Genomic DNA, 24,500 nt, shown 5'->3' with positions numbered 1-24,500 from the left:
GCATCGTCTCCTATTCATATTCCACCAGCATATTGTTCCCACTGATTTTTTTTTTTTTTTCTTTCTCCATATCACTTTATTTATTTATTTTCATGTTGAGGGGGGAGGCTGGCGAGCGTAGTGCAGCCAGCCAGCCAGCCCACCTACCCGCCTCGCTCCCCGCTAATCGGTTGTCCTATCAAGTGTAACCTGGAGGCCCCTAGTAGAGCAATTAGAGCGACCTCCCTGCCCACCTCTTGTAATGAAGCCCAGCACATTGTGGAATCTATAGCCCCTTTAGTCTTCCCTAATGGGACATCATTATTGTCAAAGAAACAATGTAAATGGAAATGAACATACTCATTAGCCAGTCGCAGGGAGAAACCTTTGCCGGTCTTTCACACGCGAGCTGAACTTTCTGCCTGCTACCCCAGCATGCTTTTATTCCTCTGGTAGCCACTTTGTTTTGCTGAGCATCTGTGTGTACCAAAGTCAGCAATGCCTGTTTTTTTTTTTTTATGTCAAGGTGTGAGGAAGGAGCAGGGATTATTCACCTTTTTTTTTTTTTTCTGTTGGCATTTGCTTAGTAGCTACCAGTACAGATGTTAATCTTTCGTCTCTCAGGGCGCAGCTGTACGCCGATCCCGGTCCCTGTCCTCAGCGGGCAGCGTCGAACTTTATCACGGAAGAAAAAGAGAAACGCAACAAAGAATTCAAGACCTCGAAGACCTGCTGCAGTCAAAGGTGAAGTTCCTCATGTAGATGAACATTTTGTGGACAGTGCCAGAGCGCCTGACAATTTTTTCGTAAAGGAAAAACAAACACACAAGAAAAATACACTCTTGTATTTTGTCGATACCATCAAAAGTTTTCAAATCGGGCATAAGTGAGGATGCTAAATGCGGTCCTAAATGTGGCTGACTTTGACTTTTGTAAAGTTTTATAAAGAGCTGTGGCTCACTTGCCACACGTTTGATTACAGCTATCAGCCGCCGCAAGGTACGAATCTCCGCATCTCGCTATTTGTCGCCGTCTCAAAAGGTTCAATTGCGATTCCCGGGTGACCTTCTCGAGCAAAAGCGTTTTCAAAGTACACGCTACGCTCAAGCCGAGGGAAAAGTGAAATCACAAATCATTAATGGATTAATAGTGAATTTGATTTTTGAGACTTTTAGAATGGAGATCAAAGTGCGACACATCTCTCCTAATTGATTGATAGAACTTTAACTTTTAATAAAACACTCAACGATAAATTCTACACGGACGAAACGTAATTTCAATGGCTAAGACGCACCCCGGAGCGGCCCTCCGCTTCACCTCTCCTTTCCGTCTTTTGGGCCGAGCGGCGAGCGAGTGATTAAGCAGAGGTCATCTCCCTTTCCAACACAATCCCGACAAGGTATTAGGCATCATTTTCTTGTCAGATCTGAAGTGTCGGACTTAATATCAGCAAGGCGGACGATGATGCTCGGCACCGATTCAGACGACACGCATGACTGTCTTAGTTAATGGTGCCATTTACGTATCTGCCGCTTGAGGAGCGTTTCGTGAAGGAATGCAGAGCGGGGAGGGGGGGGGGGGGGGGTGACAACTCAAACAAACTGGAACTGACGGCATTTATTCATGCTTTGAGTGCATATGGGCATTGGGTAAATGTCTTGTTAGTTTTTGCCTAGATTACCGGTTATCAATTAAAAGTTACATTTATTTGGGTTTCTTTAAAACTGTGTTTTGCACAGCGGCAATAATAATTTGTCCCTAAATATTATGCATTTTTTATTTATTATTATTTAGTTGTTTTTATTTATTTATTTTAGTTTTCATTTTGATTAGTAAACACCTGAGAAATTATCAGAATTAGCTTTATTGGTCAATAAACTAATCTTTTTAGAGGGAATGTAAAAAAAATCATTTGTTTGCATAAGTACGCACACCCTAACGTCTTTTTAATGGGGCTGCAGCCGTGTCCCAAATTCACCTGTCACATCCTGATTAAATCAATTTCGGATATTCTATTGCGCTTTTCCTGTCTTTGAAAACATTTTGAAATGATTTGTCTTTCTCATTGTTTTTTTTCCGTATCACATCCACTTGGCATTCGAACAGGGGTGTGTCGACTTTTTGTATCCCCGGCCTGCCCATCGAAGACCTCTGCCCTAGATCTCCCGTTAAGCAATGTGCCCCGCATCAAATTGCCGTAAAGCGACCTCGCCTCCAGCGTCTTGCACTCTCGGCCGCATCTTCTAAACTGTCTCTTTCCGACAGAATGCCTTTCAAATTGGGATCGCCTGGCTGTGCCGCTGACATGTTGACCTTAGCAACTAACGGCGGCCGACTGGCAAACAAACAACATTCTTCATTGTCTTGGCTTTCAAGCAAACAGTGGCTTGTTGCCGTGTAATTATTTTTCAGCTTGAGAACGTCCACCACACGAGCTGCGTATCGATCCGCCGCGGCCAAGGGTCTGTGGCCTGATAACCGAGTCGGGCCGCCCATGGGAGAGCAGCCTGGGAATCCATGATGTGGCTAATGCCCTGCCACTTGTTCCCCCCTCGGTCGCTCCACCGCCAGTTAGTAGCACTCGTGGACCCTTTCGTTAGAGCCTTGTTTGTCAGAGTCTGCGGGCTGCTTGAAGGGGCAGTCTTGCAGATGTCCTCTGTGAATAATCCACGCTAGGGAAAAATCCATACTTGTCATTGGCAGTCTCTGTTTGTGCTCACTTGCCGTCCGCCGCGTGTTTGTGTGGGCTCTCTCTGTTCTCTTTGTCCTTGTTAATAATAACAGGGCCGAGGGCTCGCATTTCCCTCTCTGCAGGGCAGCCGTGTCATATCAGCGGTAAACAAGCTCCTTCCCTTCAGAAAGACAACTCTCCCAAGCCCTGGCCACTCGAGCAGAAACCGAGCCACCCCCACCCCGAGCGCCCCCTCTCCCCTCGCCTCGCTCACCCCTCCTTTCACGTTCCCTTTTTGCTTTCTTCCCCTTGTAATTTCTTGGTTTTCGCCGGATCTCTCCTTTTCACTCGCGGCCGCCACGTCCGCCCAAAGTGTTTTCTCGCTCGCCCTCGCCATTAAGGTCAGAGCGATGGGGAGAAGGCGGGAGGGGCTTCTCCTGACAAGAAAAATCCATATGTTGTCTTCTCTTACTACTCCGGTTTGAAGTCAGGAGTCCGATCTCGCTGGGTTTTAATAGCTGTCAACAACGCAACCTACTGTGCGCTCGCTCAGCCAGTTTCAAGTACGAGAACTCCGCCAAAGTCCAACACTTCAGCCGACATTCCGTAAAAAACAAAATGGCCGACTCAATTGAAAGGTTCAGTGTCCCTTTAAAATAATTCCAGAGGGGAGTTGTCGAAAATATGTCAAATAATCAAGCATTTTTTAATAAATGTGTGTTTCTTACAGACTGAGGAGAATGAAGAACTGAGGAGAGCCCACGACAGAAGACGTGAACGTCTTTTGTTAGTACAGAAGAACTACAAGGCCGTCAGAGAACAGCTAAAAGCGGCGGAGAAAGCAAACGACATGTACGTACAATCACGTTTCATTCACGAATTTTGTCACAATATTCTCTACGGGGCGTTGAAGTTGCTGTCACGCTGACGTAGCAATCCCGATTCGCCTTCGAGAGAATCTCAATTTGAGGCGTTTTGTGACTCTCCCACCTCGGCGTTCATTAGGACGTGAGAGCCGGAGGCTGGAGGTGTCTACTCCTGCAGGGTGGCAAGGTGCGGAGAAAAGAGAAAGGGCCACTTCCTGCTATCTTCACCAGTAACCACAGGATTTTTTTTTTTTTATAAGTGTCAAAATATCATTAATAAGCGGCTATTGTTATCTCCATTCATCCAGCGAGGCTGTTTAAAAATGCATGTACGAGTGCACATGGGTGGCGGCTGAACGGGAGCTAAGTGCGGACCCCCGTCAGCTGTTTTCTCTCCGGGTTAATTAAAGAAAACAGCGGTGCAACGTGAGCCCGTGAGAAAGTGCGGCGGGCGCGCTCGCCGCGGCGGCTCACGTCAGCTCAGCGCCGTGTGGCTCAGGGGGTGAGAACAAAGGGCGGGCGGAGGCAGCGGCGCTTTGGCCACAATATTTTTTCACGCCATCAATGAATTTTATCGTGTGAAAACCGGCAAAACTCTGGAAATGTGGGAGCAGCCTGCTTTTACACTGGCCAATTACTGAAGTCCACTTGGGTGCATTTGATTGATTGATCACTTTTGTTTCACTTTGTCAGTATTTTTAAAGACCTTTTAGAGACTATTTAAAGAGAAAAAAAAGAGCTTCGAGCTTCTCCTGCCTTGCTTTGACGAAATGAGACGACATTTTGCCCACTTGCGATTCATCAACGTGATTCTGACCAAATCATTTTTGTAATCAAAACATCATTGAAGACCTCAAATTTTATCGAAGCACCATTTTTACAACTCTGAAATCGTCATATTTTAAAGTTACCCATTCGCCGTGTTGCCGAGTGACACCCACCGCCGACCGAGAGAACCAACGGAAGCATCGGCCAATCACAAAGCAGGCCTGAAATTTGTTGTCTCATTAACATGCAGACAGTGTGCAGTCCCAATGAAACCTCGCTGCCATTCAACATTACCAACATTTTTTTTTTTTTTTTTTTTGCAAAACGGCGTGGTCGAGAGCGGGCAAAAGCTGACTTCCTGTTTATATTAGAGAAGGGAAAAAGTTTTTTAATCATACTCGGTGTGATGGGGGGGGGGCTGCAAATAAAATTAAAGGTTATTAAAGCATCCGTACTCTGATCAAAGCTGCGCCCATAAACAGATTCCCCCTGAATCAGAGCAATTAGCCGTAGCAGCGTGGAAAAGTTCTCTTGGTTTCCCCCTGCTTAATAATGGAAACTAGGATACCGTAGGGGGGAAGCACTCAGGCCTGAAGACGATAGCTCTCTCATGGCTCTGTGTTCAACAGCTTTTAGGAGCACTCTAAACAAATTAAAATGTATAAAGCTTTACTGTGACTTAATAAAGCGTCTCACGCGTTTCTTTCGAACGCAGATCACACGGAGGGAATTGAAAGCACCGCTAAGGTAGCAGAGGCCAAATTCATGACTGTAGAATGAGATTATTTGCTAAGTACATGACACGCACTTAATTCGTTAGCCCAAAACGCCGACAACTTTGCTAGCATTAGCCTAGCCTGCTAGCATCTACTGTACTGCGTGTTTATGCATGTCAGTTTTGGAGTTGGAGGCAGTTACCAAAGCGTCATTAAGTATTTATAAACAAGGTGTCGACACTCGAAGGCCCTTGTTTGCATACGTGGCGCGAAAGCCATTATTTACATCTTTCAAGGTGCTCTGGGAATGCTCGGCCGCATGGCCGTGCGAGGTGGCGCCTTTGGGCTTTTAACAAATACAAAAACAGTACCGCCGGTGGCGGCGCGATTTGCCGCTAAGATGTCAAAGTCAAGGCTGCTCATTTCAATACGGCCAAAGCGGGCAGCATAACGAAAACAGAGGGCCTCGTTACCGCCGTGCGAATCGGCCAAAGGCACTGAGGTAATGTGCGCTACCCGCCATTATCCCCAAAGTGTTGCTTTAGATCTCCGCATTACATAAACCTTCCCACTATGCAACAAATTAACTGGGACATGTTGCCATTACACATAATAAAAAGCAGAAACAAAATGGCGCCCTCCTTGCTCTTAATAAGTGTATAATTGATTTCTTAAGATGTGTTTTTATTCGTCAGGCCACACGGAAAGACGCCTCGCGCCGAGCCCTGGCAGCTAAGACAAGAGAACAGCGATGCGGTGTGGAACGAACTTGCCTACTTCAAAAACCTCACCCGTAAACTCACTCTCGAAAAGTAAGTCATTTTCTAAGTACTTGAAACACTTTCCCGTGAAGATACCGACACACTTATTTCAATTTTTTTTTTAAATTCACTATGACCTTCCTGACTTCACAGCATCCCCCCCTCAGTCCGTCACATCATTACCCAACAGCGGGGGTCAGAGTAAAATCATTAGACTCTCCTCATTTGTGAAATTGGCCACCCAAATATTCACACATGAAAGCGCAGCGGATACAAATGACGTGGTCTCACCGAGGGTGTTTTCACACCTATAGTTCGCATTATCCGCTACAAATCAGTTGATGAAAACTTTCAATGTTCTTTTTTTCCAGAGTAAACCAAAGTGCAAAGACAATCGAGTCCGATTTTTCGGGGTCATATTAGATGTCGTTAAATAATAATTGTCCGCTCTGATCTTTCGCAACTTTTGAAACACTCATACTGTTTTCTTTGTCTTGTTCATTGTGATGTCGAGGAGCTCTAGCGGTGACCCTCCGTGTGTCTCGGCACAAAGCTTGGCCCAAAGCCACGGTCTCGGCTCCTCCCGTCTCCCCCGGCCTTCACCTTTCCTCACCTCCTCCATCCTCTCTCCTGCGCCTCGCCGCTTTCTTTCCTCTCCACATTTCCCGGTTGCCTCCCCCTGGCCCTCCGCGATGCCGCAGTGTAGGTTGAGGCCAGAATTCTGGTACCTCCTCGCCCCCCGCACCTCCCCTCCGACGCTTCCCCTCCGCTCACCCCCCTGCCCTGTCCTCCTAATCCCAGCTGAGCTCATTATGATCTAGCCCGGCTGCCTCTCTCCAAGCCTGAGCTGTCTGAGTTAATTACAGGCTAGTAGCCCTCGTGCCGCTGATGCTGCCTGTTAAGGGATGTGCAACCGCCAGCCAGCCTGCCTGCCTGGAACTGAGCAGTTCACTGGATGGTCTGGGGGAAAACAGGGGCCAGGGGGGGCGGGCAAACATACTCCACGCAGGGTCCTTGAAAGTGACCTGCGGGGGGAAGCCACGAGGGATGACGAGGGCCTGGCCTCTTTCCCTGACCGGTGTAACTTGCCTGTCCTGAGGGCTTAGCGTTGATCCCCTTCATGTGCCCCTGAACAGCTACACTTTATTTTTCACATCACAGCCTTTCACGGGTCAGCCCAGTTACAACGTCAGTTTGGATTGGATCACCGGTAACTTCTGGTTAGCGGGGTGAGACGCTTAGTTGTGGTCAAGGTGATGGTCAGGATGGATGGGCGGTGATCTTGTATTGGCTCTAGCACAAAAAAAAAAATCTGACTATAAGGTGCAGTCTCAATGAACAGGTTTATTTTCGGAAATTTCTGTCAATGGGCGGAACTGGGTTATAAGGCGGCAGACAAGTCAGACTTTATTCAACTTTAATTTGAAATCTATTCATAAGGTGCACCTTATCATAAGGTCAATTTTTGAGAAAATTAAAGGATTTTAATTGTGCCTCGGAAAAATACCGTATATATTCGCATATGGTAGCAAACGGCCGGGGCCACGGTCACAGAATTCTCCGCCTCTCTTTGTCGATCCATCATAGAGCACAAACGGCGCAATTTTCAAGAAGTATAACTCGCGGGGCAAGTCGTCACAGCTTGCTCCTCCGTTGACCGCGCGATGATGATTACGCTTGTGAAGGTTATGCCGCGCGATCGTCAACTAATGGCTAATTAACTCGCGCTGGTTGAGAATTTAGGAGCAAATGAAGACCCATTTCGACGCTTTCAACGCCAGCCGCGTTCATCGCTCCATTTGTCTTTTGGCTTCCGTAGCCTTCTTTGTCATGGGACTCCGCACAGATGCTCCTTATCACCTCTTCGGCAAACAATTCTTGCAAAACAACTTCCAGAGGTCCAAAATGACTCTTTGGCTCTGTGAGCACGACCGGGTTAGCTCCAGCACAGCAGGCCCCGTCTGTGATATTCGCGCCGTAATTCAAGGTTGAGCCAGGAGGTGAAAAATGTGCTTTAATTGACCAACTCTGCACGGCGACTAAATTAAGACGCATTTCGACCCTCGGAAACTTTTTCCCCCCTCGCAACGAGGACTCGGTGACTCTCGTAGCATAAAGATTTATGATGCCAACATTTCCAATCGCCAGCCTGGCCCTTTTCTGAGCACATTTGATTGAGATGTCCTCGCGCTTGACTGCTTAGAAAGTAAAAAAAAGTGCGGGCTCTAAAAACTCGCAGTGGGATCCTTTTATCTGCCTCATTATCCGCCTTTTCTCCACTCTGTGTCCGCGCTTGTTAATTGTTCTAAAAGGTTTGTTGGTTAAAAAAAGAGGCAGGGATTATTTAGTTTTCATAAGTAGAGTAAACACATGCAGTGCACCCTCAGACTTAAGATGCTGCACTCGGATAACATCAAAGTATAAATTAGCCGGCGTTTACTGGCGAGGGGGGGGGGGAGGGGAAGGGAGAAAAAAAAAAAAAGTCTTTGAGATCATTTGCGGCAGCGGCGGCGCGAGATCTTTTACACGGTGACCATTACGGACATGAAGCTCCCCAGCGAGCGACGTTGACTCTAATTAAGTTTAATAAAGTTTACCACCATGTTCCTCAGCTTGCCGCTCGTTTCATCTTGATTTGCTAAAAGGTAATACCAGTAATGAGTGTCTTTTGCCGCCCCCCTCCACGGACCCCAGGCAGTGTTGGAGGAGGGACATATTTTGCTCACACAAACAGAATGTTTTATGCATGTTTTTAAATCAGACTGCTAACGATTTTCCCCGTCATTAATTATTTGGAAAATTTATTATAATTTTTTTTTTTTTTTTGCGTGTTGTAATTATAATCCATGCTTCAATGCTGCCATCAGGTTTTAGCCTAGCTCAAAGCGGAAATAAATGAAAACATAAATAATGCACTTATTTGAATGAATTCACATTCAAATTGAATTTATTTCTTAGAAAAATAGTTAAATCGTGATTTTTTTAAAAAATTTTTTTTTGCTGATATCGAAAAATTATTCCAACTGAAGATCCGCCATTGTGCAAGTACCTCTTGGCCAAAAAATGGATTTTCTCAGCATTGTGAAAAGTGGCTTTACAATTCCCCTCATTTGAAATCCAGCACTAGGCTATGAACTCCCCATTTCAGCCACCGGAGACTCTCCAAGAACAAGAAGCCCTCGAGCTCAAGTTTGACTCCAGGGCTATCCCCCAACAGCCCTCAAAACAAGATTATTTTTCCAACAATGGAAATGCCAGAGGTCCTTCCACTTTTTTTTTTCCCGGTGAATTCTTCAAGTGCTCTGCGCTCGCGAGCACAATGGCTGCGAAGGACGCAGCTGCGTTGCGCACCCTCGCGGATCGAAACCGGTCGACTTGACATCAAATGACGTGCAGGGTATTGCTCTGGGCTAAAGTTCTAGCATGCCACGAGAGATTTTTCTTTTCGAAAACACAAGACTACAAGTGTCGACCACATCGCCAAGTTGCGTTTGTTTGTTGCCATCAGTTTTGTTTCTGCAAAAATCGATTCTTCCAATTGTTATTGAACTTTTGAAGATATGTGGGCCAGTAGAGGTCCAGTACAACCCCTCAAGGTAAAAACTGCACGGATGCACCTTATCGGGATCAAATTTGTACTCCAATGCGACTCTTTAAACTTGTTCAGGGGCTCTTTCCAAACTGTCTACGTCAATAGTCCTTTTTTGGGAGCATGTTATATACGCTAATGTTGGGATTGTAAAAATCAAATCTTCCTCCTACCGAGGACCAATGCAAAGTACGGTTTTCATTACCATTAAGGTGAGGGAGGGGGTTGAGTCACGCGGAATTCCACAAAACCCGTAAGAATTTTGTGGTCGATCTTGGATGTCAACAATCATCAAACATCAAGAGATTTACTTTTGTGCTGGGGGTGTACCCTTTGTAGCTTCTATGAGATCCTTGGCTCGGTTTCCCCGTGTCTCGTGTGTTAGATCCATTAGCCGCGCAGCATGCTAATAAAGAATTCCTTGCTTTCAAAACTCCAGTTTTGAAGTCAAACCGGAGGCTCTCGGTCATCCATACCTGCAACTGGATCCTCTTTCCATCACGCAAACACGCTCAGCCTTAAACAAAATTGAATGTTTTGCATGTGATTTTTGGCCGGGGCATCAATATCGCCGGCATCTCGACATGCGCTCCGGAGAAACACGAGCCGGAGCAGGCGTCGTGCACTTACTGCATATTTCAGCTCGTTTGTCCCATTAACAGGCGGGACGCAGGAGGCAGCGCTGGTGCCTCATCGACTTGAGTTCATTTATGGAGGAAAATCCATAAAGGAGCGACACATATCCATCTGCTGCCTCACCCCCTCCCCTCAGGGAGAGTCATTTGTGTACTTATTTAAGCTGCGGTCAGCCATTAGGCCAGGCAGGCGTTTACTGGACTGTGAGGGCTAAAAAGCTAATTATTCCCTGTCCCTATACACTGGCTGTAACTTTTCCCCAGGTCATTTTCTTGACATTTGGCAAAAAAAAATCTTTGTTGTCTCGTTAGTTAATTGCCATTGTGATCGTCATTGTTTTCCCGCTCACACAAGTGACCTCCTTAACTCCGCGGAGTGGCTCACGCGTTTTGTTTTTTTTTCTCTGCAAATGAGGTTAACAGACGGTAGAATGGCACCGAGCTCGTTTCTGCCGCTCCGCTCGGCAGCAAAGGGGAGGGATGCGAGGTGTGTGTTCTTCAGGTACGCTGGTCTCGGCGGGGGCCTCGCGCGTATCCTCGCTAGACGTTCACTTGGTGTCCTAATAATAACTTGAAAGTGCAAAGTCTCCAGAACGGTGCGGCGTAATTAGCCTTTAGCAAGAATCAAGCTAATTGCAGAGCGGTAATTGGGCACGCTTTCCTAAGTCGGATTGTCTACCGTGTTGCTTGCGTGACGACCTCCTACCTCGGCGTTTCATCTCTTGTCACTTTGAATTGCGTGTGAATAAATAAAACACATTTTAATTAATTTCTTCGTGTCATCTTTTCTGCGGGGAGGTGAATGTGGAGCGCGGGATTTCCGAAGGGAACGAGGAGCTAATGTTGCTACATAAATGGAGGTCACAACGGGATGTTTGGAGAAAATTATGCGGTGTGGTGGAATTATTATTTATTTTATTTTTTTTAAATATCCTTTTGATGTCATTAATGTAGGGTCAGCTTGGAAGAGGAGCTGGACATGCTTCGTGTCCAGGCTGCTATGGATCGGGCCACGATGAAGGAGTTCCACCTGAGTCTCACTGAAGAACACCAAGGTGAATTGATTCTCTTTTTTATGCGGATGTTTTTCAGTTCTTTCAAAGAATTAGCAAACATGACAATCGATGTTCCTTCTCAATCTCAAGGCATCGCTTAATTCCTTGCAGCATGAAAATATTCCCGTGCGAAGAACTCTTAAAACATGACAGCACTTTTGACTCCCATCCGTGGCAATTTGCAAGCCGAATTAATGAGGCGACTCGTTGGAATTAATTGGACAACTCAATTAAGACTTGATCAGCCCTTCCGCTAATTGATCGGTAGATCAAACACTGCTCATCTTGTCAGCGTGAAACCGTTGCCGAGGTTAAAAAAAAAAAAGCGCATCGCTTTTAATTCCGTTTGCAGCCTTTTGTCAGTCGGTGACCACCGCAACCGCCGTGGCTTTAATTAAGCAGTTCAATAACAAATCTGTCCCGGATCACTTTAATTTTCCTCACCACCAATGATGGCGTCTGGCGGTCGAGGCGCTCGCGTTGCATTAAAAGGACGGCGCTAATTGAAATGGAGCGTCCTTTGCTATTGACACTCGAGGCGGGAAGTATTGAGCTTCTTGGAAAGGACATTCTAATTTTACATCTTCTCTGACAAATAATCACTCGATGGAGGTGTTGGGCATTTACTTTTGGTGTCATATGATTCATGACTATTACATTGGGTTTATTTTCTATATTAAGAGTGGATGATTGGTACCCATTACCGTTTTATTTTTCCCTTTTCTGTGCTGAGCTGCTGAAACGAGCCAATTTCCCCCTCATGGAATCAATAAAGTTCTTTCTAGCTAGCTAGCTAACTAGCTAGAAAGAACTTGTTACCTAGCGAGCTCGCTAAGTAGCTAGAAATAACTTGTTAGCTAGCTAGCTCGCCATCTACCTTGTTAGCTAGCTTGCTAGCTAGGTTGTTAGCTAGCTAGACAGCAAGGTATCTAAAAAATGATTTTCTAAAAAATAAAAAATAATGCAGCGATGATGAAACTACGCTTTTCGTCACGACCTCTTTTAACACGATAACTTTTGACACGTTTGGAGTCCAACCCTTTTTAAATTATTCATCTCATTATTTGCGGGCACCCTCATGAACAGTTTGACTGTAACCCGCACGTCAGGAGCCTTGAGGAGCTCACCTCAACCGTACCGGAAAATAAGTTGAGAGTGACTACAACGCTCACTCGCGAAACCTCTGTGACCTGATCAAAGAGCTTCGGGGTTGAGGCGTTCACGCAAGGATTAGCGCTAACGAAAGGCAACACATGAAAGGCAGCGGGCCTTTGTGCCATCGCCCGTGAACAGACATGGGAGGGGACACTAATGTATGCCGCCGTGCCAGGACCTCCTCCAACAGCGGGCGACTGGGGAGCCACCACGTCTTCTTATCAAGGAGGTGCCGAGGTGACAACTCCCAATCGGGTCGGAGCTGGATAATTTACTCCCAGCGCCCGTTACGTATACCCAACCTGTCCTGGCGGCTGCCGCTTCTGATTGGATGTGACATGCCAGGAAGACAAAAGAGACGGCTAATTCCAAGTAACAAAGTTCCCAGGACAAAAAGATGCAACACGAGGGAGCGGGCTCCCATTTCGCTTTGTCCTTCTTTTGTCTTTGAAATATCCGTGTCGGAACAAATTATTTTGGTCACTTTTTTTTTTTTTTTTTTAAACCAAAAAAGGATCCACTTCTTTCCTTATTTGCTCCGCTAAGAAACTGTCATCCAATTTTTGTTTGATCTGATCCATTTCAATTCATAATCCAATTCCTTGATAACGTCACAGATTACAAATGTCAATGCATTAAATACCCTTGAGAACAATTTGAAGAAAAAAAAATAGAATTCGATTTTTACTCTGTACCGTATGAAACCCGTACGTCAGTCTGTCCATCGGGGAAAGCTCTCGGACTACAAAGCCTGGCAGCCCGGGGCTGTACAGTGCTCACCAGAGATTGAACTACTCGCATTTGTTTACGATCCCTTGAGAGAGAGAAAAAGAGGCTGCATCTTATTTATTTTTTCCATCATTGTTTTTCCATTTCCTTAAGGACTATTAGAAAAACTGTTATTTAGGATGAAGACGACTAACCCGTCTGACAATTCACCCTTCTTTCGGTTTGACAGGCAGAAGGAAGAAAAAAAAATCCTTAAGAATCTGCGGATGAAGAAAATTAGGCCTATAGCGGCGCTAATTGATTTAATGCAGCCCCTTTTTTGTCGTCTTACTCACCAAGCCGCTCGGGTTTGACGAAGCGTGTCACAACAAGCACCTTTGTTCTCCCGTGCAGAACTGCTTCGCAAAGTGGAAGAAGAGCGCCGGGTCAAAAGCACTTCTCCGGAAAGGCCCTCGGTTTCTTGGAAGCGGTGGGAACAGTCGTTTGTGAAGGTACGACGCTATGCCGTCACTTAGTCTTCTTTGTCACCAGTAAAAAGAAAAAAAAAATTACAGATGGAGCCGTAACTGCAGCATAATGGCTCTGAGGAAATTAACCTCTGTCAAGTGCGGGGGGGTTTTTTTCAGTTTTTTTTTTCCCCCCGTCATAATTCAGTCCTTGACTCGTGTCTTCAAGTCAACTTAAAAAGTGTTTTTCTTTCACTTGGCAATGTCTTAGCTTCAATTAGTCAGTCATTAATCGTGTACCTTTCAAATGCTTCTGCTTTTGTGGCGTTGTCTCCTTGGCTCTGTTTTAATTCAAGTTGAAAGCTACCAAGCTTCACCCAACAGACCGAGCAAAACTCGATTGTAAAAAGGGATGAAAATGCCCCGAGGCACAATCCGAGCAGACAGCCACTGTTACAAAACAATGCTAATGCGAGCGCTAGCTAACGATCTGATTTACTAAAGATGCAAATGGATGCAAATGTCACTCACTCAAAATTATGGCTATTTAAGTTGTAAAAAAATAATTTCAATCAATAGATGCAGGTATATTTTCTGGAACACCAAAAATTGATTTTTGAAATGCCAGAAATAGATCAATTTATCTATTGATCAAGTCACTTTTGGAGCTTGGGTTTGGACATTTGATTTTTAGCACCATGACAATTAATGCTAATATCTCAGAAATGAAATCCAACCTGACTTTAATCTAATCTAAAAGGCCTTTGACCATTTCTCGTGAAATGCCCGATATGCAAAATTCCGCTGAGGCTCGGAATCTTTGATTACCCTAGATTGAGCAGCTGGAGCGGAGGATGATGTCCCTGGAGGGCGACACGGAGCTTCTAAGGGAAGAGAAACAGCAGCTCCTTGAGGCCAACGAAGACCTGATCCGCGACTGCCGCGGACTCCAAGCCTCGCTGGATCACCTGCGAACCCAGGAAGCCGTCCGCCTGCAGACCGTACAAGCCCAGAACCAGGCCCAGGTCTCGGCTCAGGAGGAACGACATCGCGGCGAGGTGGCGGCTCTCCGATCCCGACTGGCCGACTCTCGGAAAGAGTCCGGCGAGCTCCATCGGCGGCTCCTGAAGCTGAGGCAGGAGATTGGCATTCTCCGGGCGGCCAGGGACTTCAACAGGAAGAGCGCGGCGGGGCCGAGCGGGATCGCCGGCAACAAGGCTAAGCTGAAAACAATTCGGCTCCGGGGTTCATTACGCCAGCGCAGCCACCCGACCGTCGCCGCCAATCAAGCCATCAGCTGGCAAGGCCGTAGCCCGAGTCCCTCCAAGGACGAGTGGGAGGACATGAGCGTAGCGAGGTAATGATACACACGCACACGCTCGCCCATTCCAACCTCATTATTTTTAGGTGTTTCGAGTGGGCCGGCGGGCCGCCGAGCATCGAGGGGACACCGCGCATATGCAAAGCATAAGCAAATGGCTGATTGAATTTCAGCCTTCCGTCTAGTTGCTATTCAGGAGCCATTGAGGAATACAAGCAAGAATGATAGCGGGGGGGGGGCACTGTCAGATCCCCGTCAAGCGTCCTGGGACGGCTGGCTCGGAGCTTATTGACTGAAATTTGCATGCAGAATTAGAAGTCTGTGTATCGAAAGTTGAAGCGGTGCCAGAAAAAGCCCATGGATGAGGGGGCCGCCAAAGTCTTGATACCTTTCAGCGGTGCCATTTTCATGCGCTCGTAACGCCGCCCCGGAATTGACAGTTTGGCAGTTTGATTTAATATACTGGTCCTTTGCATATTCACTAACACCCCCTCAGCCCACCGGCAGCCACCCTTGACAGCTCTAAAGATCCCCCTGCAAGCACTAAAGCACCCAGCGCACATGCGGAGAACCTCGCCCCGCGCCTCGTTGTCTTGCTCATCTTGTCGTGTCAATTCGCAAACGTGTCTTTGCCACACACACACGCATACCGCTACTCTGCTCGCTTTAATTTAGTTGGATAAATTTTGAATGACCCTACTCGGCTCCGTACCAGATGTCTACAAGCTGTTTAACACCCTCTAAATTAAGACCCATCGACAGTAATTATTTCATGTATGTTTTATGCAAAAAAGCCACTGAGCCGTTTATTGAGTGATGCTCGGAATGATTTGATTTCAAACACTCGGAGCTATTGCTGATATTTAGTCCCCCCCCCCCCCTGAACTCTCCCTTTACGCTCAGCCCCGCCTCCTCGCCGGCTAATTCATCAGACCGTGATCCACGCCGGCCCACTCGAGGCAGTTTAGCGGGGACCGGGTGCGGCTAGGCCCCGGCTTTCCCTAATGCCCTCCGTGTGGTTAATAAGCAGCCGTCTAATAGACGCTTTACCTGCGAGGAAGGATCCGAGCGGATTTGCCGAGACGGCATCTAAAGCAAGATGTTGTCTTATTTAAGGCACCTGTCGACTCATTTGTCGGTGTTACTTTAAAGCCCCCCCCACCCCGCCCGCTTCTCATCTCGCCGGGGCCGCCTTCAATGCCGAATTTCCGCCTTGAGAAGTTCATCCTAAAACGTGACAAAGGTGTCGGGTCTGTTCAAAGATGCTGACACGTCTTTGTTTTCATCCTCTCTCAAGTTTTAAACAGCTGGAGGCAGTTGACTATTTCGGACCACATCAGCAGTTTTATTGTGGAGGGACGGGTCAGAATCAGCTTGATGTAGAATAGAGATGGGCACCAAAATTGCTTAGATTGCTTAAAATTCTATTAATAATAATGCAATAATATAATGAATAAAATGATATAAATAAATATAAAAAAATATAATAATATAACTAAAATAATATGAGTAAATAATACAATAATAAAATTGAATAAGTAAATACATAAACTAAAATAATATGAATAAATAATACAATAATAAAATTGAATAATATAAGTAAATACATAAATAATAATTAAATCAATAAAAATAGTGCAATTGCTTAAAGAAAAATGGCCGACAATGGTGAGGCTTGCTGGCAGCCCCGTCGCCGGTCGGGCTCAACTCCCTCCTGACCAGTTTTAACCCTAACTAGCCTCCGGCCTTGTCATGTTCCTGTTAGATCCCCTTACCGTGGTCTCACCCTCTGCTGCCTTTCCGCCGCACTCCACCTTAATAAACCCAGCGGCGTAAATGTCACTGGCTTCCACCTTCACGTCAAAGGTCACTGTCAATAAACGTGCGCGCGTGCGTGCGTCTCAGAGAGAGAGCCCTCACCGGCGCCGTCCATCAGACGCTTTGCTTCTGCTCGGCCGCGCCTCTCGCACCCGTCTGTCACACGTTGGCGGGCTAATGAAGGCCACAGCCGCTCTCATACATGTTGATGCATTCACCGTGGGCAACAGACGCCAGCCACACTTTTTCCACTTAATTTACACCCGCATTTACACTTCCTGCTTAGAAATTGGATGGGAGCATTGATTTTCTGTTAAAAGGTAGGAGGGGAGCTTGAAATGCACATATTTTGCTTGAAGTCAACTAAATCAACCATAAAAGGCAAATTGGATTTTTGGTCCAAGGGTGGTACACACACACACACACACACGCTCAGAGTCAACTCGGACTGTAATGAACTTCAACTTTCTTCTCAGCGACAGCGAGGAATACTCAGACAGCCTCAGCGGCGCGCCCTCGGGGACGAGGCCTCGCACACGGCACAAGAGGAAGGTGAGTCTACTCTTCCGTTTCGCGCTATGTCCCCCATTTAGCGCTTCAGCCAACCTGTCATACATAAATCAATTCAGCTGTCAGTTCCAGAGCTGTAAGATTTTCTCAATTAATGTTTGCCCAATTAACGCTGCTGTGTAATGCCGCTCTGGTGTATATATGATGAAGGGGTGCATGTTTTAAAAGTTTGGAAAAGGATGTGGTTCCTTGTAAACTAAATTTATGGAGATAGTGGTGTCATCTTAAACTAATTTTAGACAATATGAATTCAATATTTTATTTTGAAATTTACCAGAATTTGTGGTATGCCAACTCCGACTGGGTGAAATTACTGAAAATTATATTACCATCTAAAAATGATGACATCATAACAGCTGATAGACATAATTATTGATTTTTTTGTTTTATTATTCAAAATAAAGTCCTGGAGAAAAAAGGCAAGTCAAATAAGATTAAATGTTTTTTAAACAAAATGAGTAAGGACCAATCACGGCTCACCTGCTTTCTGGGATTGGTCATGTGACATTCGCAAGTTGAGCCCGAAGGCACTTGCAATGTCATTTTCAAAAAAGCACAAAATGGCCGCCCCCTGAGATGAGTAAAATTTTGTTGCCTAAGTCATAGTCCAGAAAAGCAATATTTTGGGCCAAGAGGTGAAGGGACATTGATGAGCTCAGACTTTTTTTTTTTATTATTTTCTTCCAGTTTTTGCTGCATCGGTCGCTCCATGTCAACGTTCTAAATTATTAAACCAACCACTTTCCGCGCTCCTTCCTTCGCAAAGGCTTCCCGTCTCTCCAGGCCATAAATCCCGGCTCGCTGCTCTCGTGTCCATCAAACATCTTCACGGGAGAACACGGTAGCCCCAAACCCCTGACAGAGACTTCTTGCCAAGGAGTGAACTCAAGAGGGGAACACTCCTTTACTTTGACAGCTAGCGAGAGCAATAGTGCTTGAGTGGAAATATTTGCTAGGTGGGTAATATTCTCACACCCTGTGTAATTTGTCATCTCAAACTTTGCGCCAGAGTTTAGCTTTGTAGCTAATTTGCATCTGCAGTCGCTCGGGAAGAACGAAGAAAAAAATGGCCAACTGAGGACACCTGTACTTGCTTTCCAGTCATGTAGAGCTGAATGGGGAGAGAGCGGAGTGGAATTTGTTCCACTGGTTACAAGTTCGCTAAGTGTACCCCCGCAGCTCCTCCCAGGCTGATTAGCGGCATGACTCGCATCACCTTCACGACGCGCTTTGCTCTTTTAACAGTTCATCTCCTGTCGCCTAAGCACGCCTTCGTGTGATCAAACGTGCCGCTGATGAAATCGTACCTGACCGTCACAGGAAGCAAACACAGAAGAGTAGGGGAGGGAGGGGGGGGGAGAGAGGAGGGTTCGGAGGAGCTTGCCTCTTTGATGTCACTACAAACGATCTTGCGCTCGGGAGATGTCACACATCCGCGCAAATGACTACGCTGAGACGTGTCATACCGGAGCAGCGCATCACGAGCGGGGGAGACAGTGATTGAACAAAGCGCAAGCTCCCGTCACGGCTAATACGACTGAGCGACGTCGGCTCCCGAAGTCGGGCGAACGCGCTCAGGTGAATTATTAAAGCAGCGGGGGTGATTTGTCTTGTCGTGTTAAAGCCAGAGCGGCCTGTGATCACCTTGTCGTTATGAGGCGCGTTGCGGGAAGCGCAACATGTCAACCGCTTGTGTTAGATTATGCGCTTGCTTTTCATCGCCGTCTCTTGACTGCTCTCGTGCTTTTAGTTCGACAGGTGGCAGACAAATGCGGGCCAGCTGGCGCCGCCGGCGGATTCCGGCGGGAAGCATCCAGGTAGAGAACGCTAGCGAACCGAAAATGCTAACGAGCAGACTCATCGATGACTCACGTGTCCACGTCTTCCTTTTAGGTAACGAGGGTTTTGAACGTGCCGAGAAGAGAAGAAAGTGGCTGCTGATAAAGACCCGTCACGGCGCCACGACCGCTTTGCAGCACCGCGTCGAATCCCTACAGCGGCACGTGGAGGTACTGCGGCGCGCCAGGAAGGACGCCGCGCGCTCAGCCCGAGAGCAGCGAAGCGCCAACAACAAGATGGCGGCGCAGATCAACTCCCTCGCCGAAAAGCTGGGCAGCAGCAAGCAGCTCACGCAGGTAACTCCAGCTTTAAAGGCTTTGCAAGTTTGTTCCTTTCGCTTATTGCACCTGTCATATTTTGGTTTGCTGCCGGGCAGCACGTAGAGTTGGATTGACAAGCAGCGGCGCTCCACCGCACCATCCGTGACTCTTCTTGTTTCGTCTTAATGAATGTTTTAACAGCAGACTGTCACTTCACTTTACTTTCTACAAACATGTCCACCATACCGACACAAGTTTGTATTTCTGGCCTGCTAGCGATGGCAAATGAAGCTTCAAGTTTGCTTCGTGAACCACTTGTTGTATTTTTGACTCCACTAGGTGGCAGTGTGCTTATGTAATAATCCATGCCACACTAATATTTGTGACTTTGAATGTTTGTGGCTTTAAAATGTATGTGGAAAAATTGATCTCCACAAAATCCAGCATTTTTTTGAAAAATGACATCATGCCATTTTGTTGCTCTTGGCCATCTTCCATAATATAACTCCTTTAAACCCAACACCTAATGATAGCATAGTCATCTTGTCAGAGCTAGCTTGTTCTCACTTGAGAAGACTCAGCCCGCGCCGCTAAAGCCAGACAGACACGGTCATTAATCTGACAGGCCGCACAAACGTCCATGGCGGATTCCAACATGGCACTTGCCGGCGGAGGAAACCACCTGATTAGGTGTCAGAAGGTCTGCGTGTGCTCTTACACTACGCCGGACTCAAGCACGGGTCGTCGTGCTGACCTTACAGTGATGCTACCTGGGATGTGGCCCCTGTGTGCTCCCGCCGAGGCGAGGCATCTGATTGCCGAGTCCAAGCTCACAAGTGAACTACACACACACACTGGGTGAGGTGTTGTTGCCTTGTTTACTTCCTCTTTACTCTTGCAGTATTAATGCCACTCCGCCACAAAAAGTTGCAGCCGACCGAGGTGGACCGAGCCGGGTCTCGTTGCCCTCCCCGGAAAGGGCAAGAGGTGACGGACTTCGGGTCCGTTCCAGCCGCTCGCGTGTAATTGGCTTAAGACGGGCTCCTGCAGTGGGAGGGAGTGACGTGTGAGAAGTACGATGACACTTTCAGGGGAACTTGTTTGTGTTTGGACTCGAAATATCAAACGGAAAATATCTATTACGAGAGACGTACCGAAAAGGTGTTGGAAAAAACTTTGACTCAAACTTTACAGCTATGATGAAATGGTCAATTTTTTCAAATGAGATTCACCTTGTAAAATTCCCTGGAATTATTTAAAGTGGAATAAGAAGCTTTAAAAAAAAAATAGGTGACAAAAGCAAGACCTTTTGATGAAACGCTTGTGTCATGCATAGCATTCAAATACAAGATCATTTCCTCGCTCGTACGGATTACTCTGATTTTTTTTTTACCTGCCTTATCTTTTTAAGCGTGGAGTGTCTTACCCTCCTCTTTCATGTTAAACGCTGGGATTATTGCGGGATTAAAAGGCGCACCCTGAGCCCGAAAAAAGAAAAAAAAAACTTAAAAATTGGTCTTTCTTTATTGCTCCGTCCTCAAAAGGAGCAACTTCAACGTCAAGTGTGTCTCGAAATATTTGACAGGCAGTCTCGGACATGTGGCTATTTCTGCAACCTGTCCTCCCTAATTTATCCCGCACTTGATTGACTGTCACTCGGAGCCACGTTAGTCACCGGAGGCGTCTTGTCTTTTCCGGCCTAATGGACGGAGCGCCGGTGTGTCATCACTCCACGTCACTGTCACGTCTCACCGAGGGGGGCTGAAAATGGCTCGGCCAAATCAAAGCCTGCGTTACAAGAAGTGTCATCGATGCCGCTCGGAATTCCCGCGGCGGCGCCGGCAGCTCTTTGTCACTTTTGAACTCGCCTCTCAAACACCCGAATTGATCATTTTCATCTTGAACATATTTGTTGGTCACCCCGCAGAAGCTGACGTCTGATTTGGTGGGTCTGGAGCAGCAGAAGAAGGTTGTGGAGATGGAGCTGGAGCAGTGGAGGCAAAGCACTTTCCCCCGTCGCACAGCTGAATGCTCCTGCCAGGCCTTGGAGGCGGAGGTCAAACAACTGCAAGCCAAAGTCAAGGTCAGTCCGCTCACTGGACGCTTCATTAGGTACACGTCTCCCGACTGAAGAAAAAAAAAGTCCACTCTGAGAAAGACGCTCACTTTAACAGACTCGTGAAATACAGAAACCGTTCCTAATATTTTGCTCCATTTGAAAAGTCCTCCAAGAAGCCGTACTAAATGAATAAAAAAAAATGAATATGCAGGTCGAGGGGTTCAATTTGATTTTCCGAGCGACCCCCTTTATCTGGTTCACTTTGAAAACCAGGCTTTCCTCTTAACCTCCTTTAGCACCTTTCCCCCCCCTCCCGCTGGAACTGTAATGAGGAGGCATGCTGCGGCTGACCTGTCATCAGCCGTGTCGTGCCCCCCCCCACACACACACACACACACACACACCCTCTGCAATCAAGCCCACCTCCCCCATATACAGCACACACACTCACAAGGTGTGCCCTTCTTCCCTCCCCCACCAGAGTACAAGTGCGGAGGTCACGAGGCAGGTGGCGGCTAACAAAGCCCTGCGAGGCCAAGCGCAGGAGAAGGAGGACAAAGTCCGCCAGCTGCAGGACAAGTTAGTTACCGCTTCCATGTTTGGTTCTTCTTCTTTTTTTTTGTTCTTCTCCTTTCTTCATCAGCTTCCCCCCTCTGCCTCTTTGTCTCGTACTCTCCGTCCTGGCTTCTCGCTTATCAGCCGCAGCGCTGATCTGCAGTGCTTGATTCCACCGTGTGGCAGCACGCAGACACACGCTTCTTCACTCTCCACGTTTTGTATGAAGACAAAAATCGCCACTCGTGGCTGGAAGCAGTATAAGGATTAATATTGTACTGTATATTAAAATTTTCTAACGAAAACGCCAATTTCTAACAAAAAATATAAAATAAATGATTAAATAAATACATAAATATATTGTTTTTGCTCATAATTTTATGATTTAAATACCTGCACAATAAATAGTTTAGCTAAATTGGATGAAATAAATCATCTCCATAATACACAAATATATTTGTGGTTATTGTTTATTAAATAAACTATCAAATCACGTTATTATGCATACGATAAATTCATACATACATTTAGTTTTAAATAAATATCTGTTTATGTCTAGTACTCTAAATAATATATTACAGCATCATTTTTCCGGTGTCATCTACTGGGCACATTTGTTGTCATCATTGGGAATTGGTTTATTTTTGTCTGGCATTGAAAATATCAAAACATGTTTATGTATTGATTAATACTGAATTTTTTCATCTATCACGTGATGCAAATATGCTGATATAAATTTACTTAACCAAGAAAAAGCATATGAATTAAAGGCCCCACAAGTAAAAAGTAAATAATTGCTATCGATAAAGAAATGGAAGTACTGATTATTAAAAAAAAAAAAATTAAGGCGTTCAATTCCGAGCATTATCAAATTGAAACGAGATCGTTTGTCGTCACTCACACCATTGCGCATGAACAGGCGGACTCGAGCGAGTCGGCGCATGCGCGCATGTCATGTAGCGCCGCCGTTGTTTATGTGGGTAGCCGACGCGGAGTGCTGATCAAAGCAGCGCACGGATCGATAGCGTGCCGCAGGAGGCGGCGTTTTGCCCCGTGACACTAAAAACCCACGCAGCCTCACTCGTTGCCTGCGGGCCGCCAGCCTTAATGAGTTAGATGGCGCGCGGACGCACACTCTCACTGCGCCACTTTTTTTAACGTCATACTACAAACACTTCACCAGTCGTGCGGTGAAAGTTCAGAGGTCAAGCGCACGCTGTCCTGGGAAAAGCCTGTGGACCTCTTTGGGTTGGAACAAATCCCATGAGGTGGCATTTCAGTGAGTGGCGAGCTTAACTCCATAGCTAATGTCTGTCAAATTCCAAACCGCCGCATCCTCTCCTGCCTTCTTTCTTTTTTGTCAGGCATGCTGTGTCGTCCGCTCGCCCGCCCTCAATAATGCATCCAGGGCATGTGTACAATCGCAGCGGGTGTGTCGTGTTTGGATGTGACCAAAGCGCCGGGCGGATCACAGCGTAGACAGAGCGAAACATCCCCCTGCGCTCCCGTTTCCACGACAGCCTCAGAAACCCAAAGCACGCACGTGCACGTTTGGAGCCCGCCGTTCCTTTTTCCTCCGTGTAGGGACCCCTCTTCTCAAAATGAAAGAGCACGTCTAGACGCCTCTGAAATATACATCTCGGCGTTGCGCGCAGGGACCCGAGCTGCTTCGACTTAAAGAAGAGAGTAGCACACATAAAAAAAAAAAGAATTTCAAAGTACACCGGCATGTCCTCAGTCAATATCCGGCACTATGCCGCTGCTTTATTTATGAAGGTGCGGCTTTCATCTTTTCACCCCGTTGTCTATCAGCCACATCAAGTGTCCGCCGTGTTCCGAGCCCCGGCTGGAAAAAAAAACGCGAACGAGCACACGCGCGTGGGCTCGCCGCTGTTATCATTACAATGCGCGCATGTTTGATGAACAATATTGCCGCAACAAGCGGCGGAACAAAGGGAACAAACGCGGCCAGTGATCAGAGCCGTAGTTTTGCCGCTCTGCCGTCTGCTAACACTCATAAATACAGATCACACACTGGAGACGTATATATATCTCCCTCATTCTTTTTCATCCCCTATTCTTTTTGGGCTGCACAAGAAGGGAACATCTAAAATAAATGTTGTCCATCTAATTGCCATTAGCGTCGGGGTAGAGCGAGCCTACCGGGGCTCTTATTGCCGCTCTTCATCTTTAAGTCAACACCAGACAGTCATCTGAAAGGTTCAATATGGGTTTTCTCATTAATGGCCCAATCCATAGGGGGGGGACCGGTGAGCACCCCCTTAAAGTCCTCAGGCCAGACTCCTCCACTCTTATTTAATTTAATGCCACTCCAATAGGACAAGCAGGCTCACATTTATTCAGCCGTCGTACCCTCGGGCGCTCCTCCACCCCGGGAGACGGGGACATTTACTTACACCAAAGCATTTGCTCAAGCGTTGTATCATGTGTTTAGTTGAAAAACACAAGTCACGCCCGGCGTAGGACGGAAGGTTACGAGGCGCTCCATCCCGCAAGCTGCCATAGTAAAAACTTGCCGATGTAGTGAGCCTGTTTGAAATTGAATTTGAAATTTAATCAGTATGAGGGATTGCGGTACATGAGCACCCTCTAGTGGTACGCCTAAGAATTACTCAAATGAAATCAAACGTGAAAATAGAACTAGTAGAGTTGAGATTGTGGTTATTTATATTAAAATCTGGCATGAT

The 24,500-nt window shown here is 46.6% G+C and overlaps 1 protein-coding gene across 6 annotated transcripts in view; it reads left to right on the top strand.

Annotated features, from left to right (window-relative positions):
• cntln (centlein, centrosomal protein) overlaps window positions 1–24,500 on the top strand; it is a 56,847-nt gene that overhangs the window by 14,416 nt on the left and 17,931 nt on the right. For all 6 annotated transcript variants that reach the window (XR_007481346.2, XR_011086849.1, XM_068650718.1 and 3 more), the window contains exons 10-20: window positions 604–723; window positions 3,381–3,502; window positions 5,696–5,812; window positions 10,940–11,040; window positions 13,318–13,415; window positions 14,204–14,727; window positions 16,986–17,061; window positions 18,830–18,896; window positions 18,973–19,214; window positions 21,106–21,261; window positions 21,719–21,816. Coding sequence is in view for 4 of the 6 variants with exons in the window: in XM_068650718.1 (XP_068506819.1) it covers window positions 604–723; window positions 3,381–3,502; window positions 5,696–5,812; window positions 10,940–11,040; window positions 13,318–13,415; window positions 14,204–14,727; window positions 16,986–17,061; window positions 18,830–18,896; window positions 18,973–19,214; window positions 21,106–21,261; window positions 21,719–21,816 (1,721 nt within the window). In the remaining 2 variants the exon portion in view is untranslated. The remainder of the gene's footprint in view (window positions 1–603; window positions 724–3,380; window positions 3,503–5,695; window positions 5,813–10,939; window positions 11,041–13,317; window positions 13,416–14,203; window positions 14,728–16,985; window positions 17,062–18,829; window positions 18,897–18,972; window positions 19,215–21,105; window positions 21,262–21,718; window positions 21,817–24,500) is intronic.

This window comes from Syngnathus scovelli, chromosome 5 (genome assembly GCF_024217435.2).
Source record: "Syngnathus scovelli strain Florida chromosome 5, RoL_Ssco_1.2, whole genome shotgun sequence".
Classification (NCBI taxonomy): Eukaryota; Metazoa; Chordata; class Actinopteri; order Syngnathiformes; family Syngnathidae; genus Syngnathus; species Syngnathus scovelli.
This window is presented reverse-complemented; position numbering and strand designations above follow the sequence as displayed.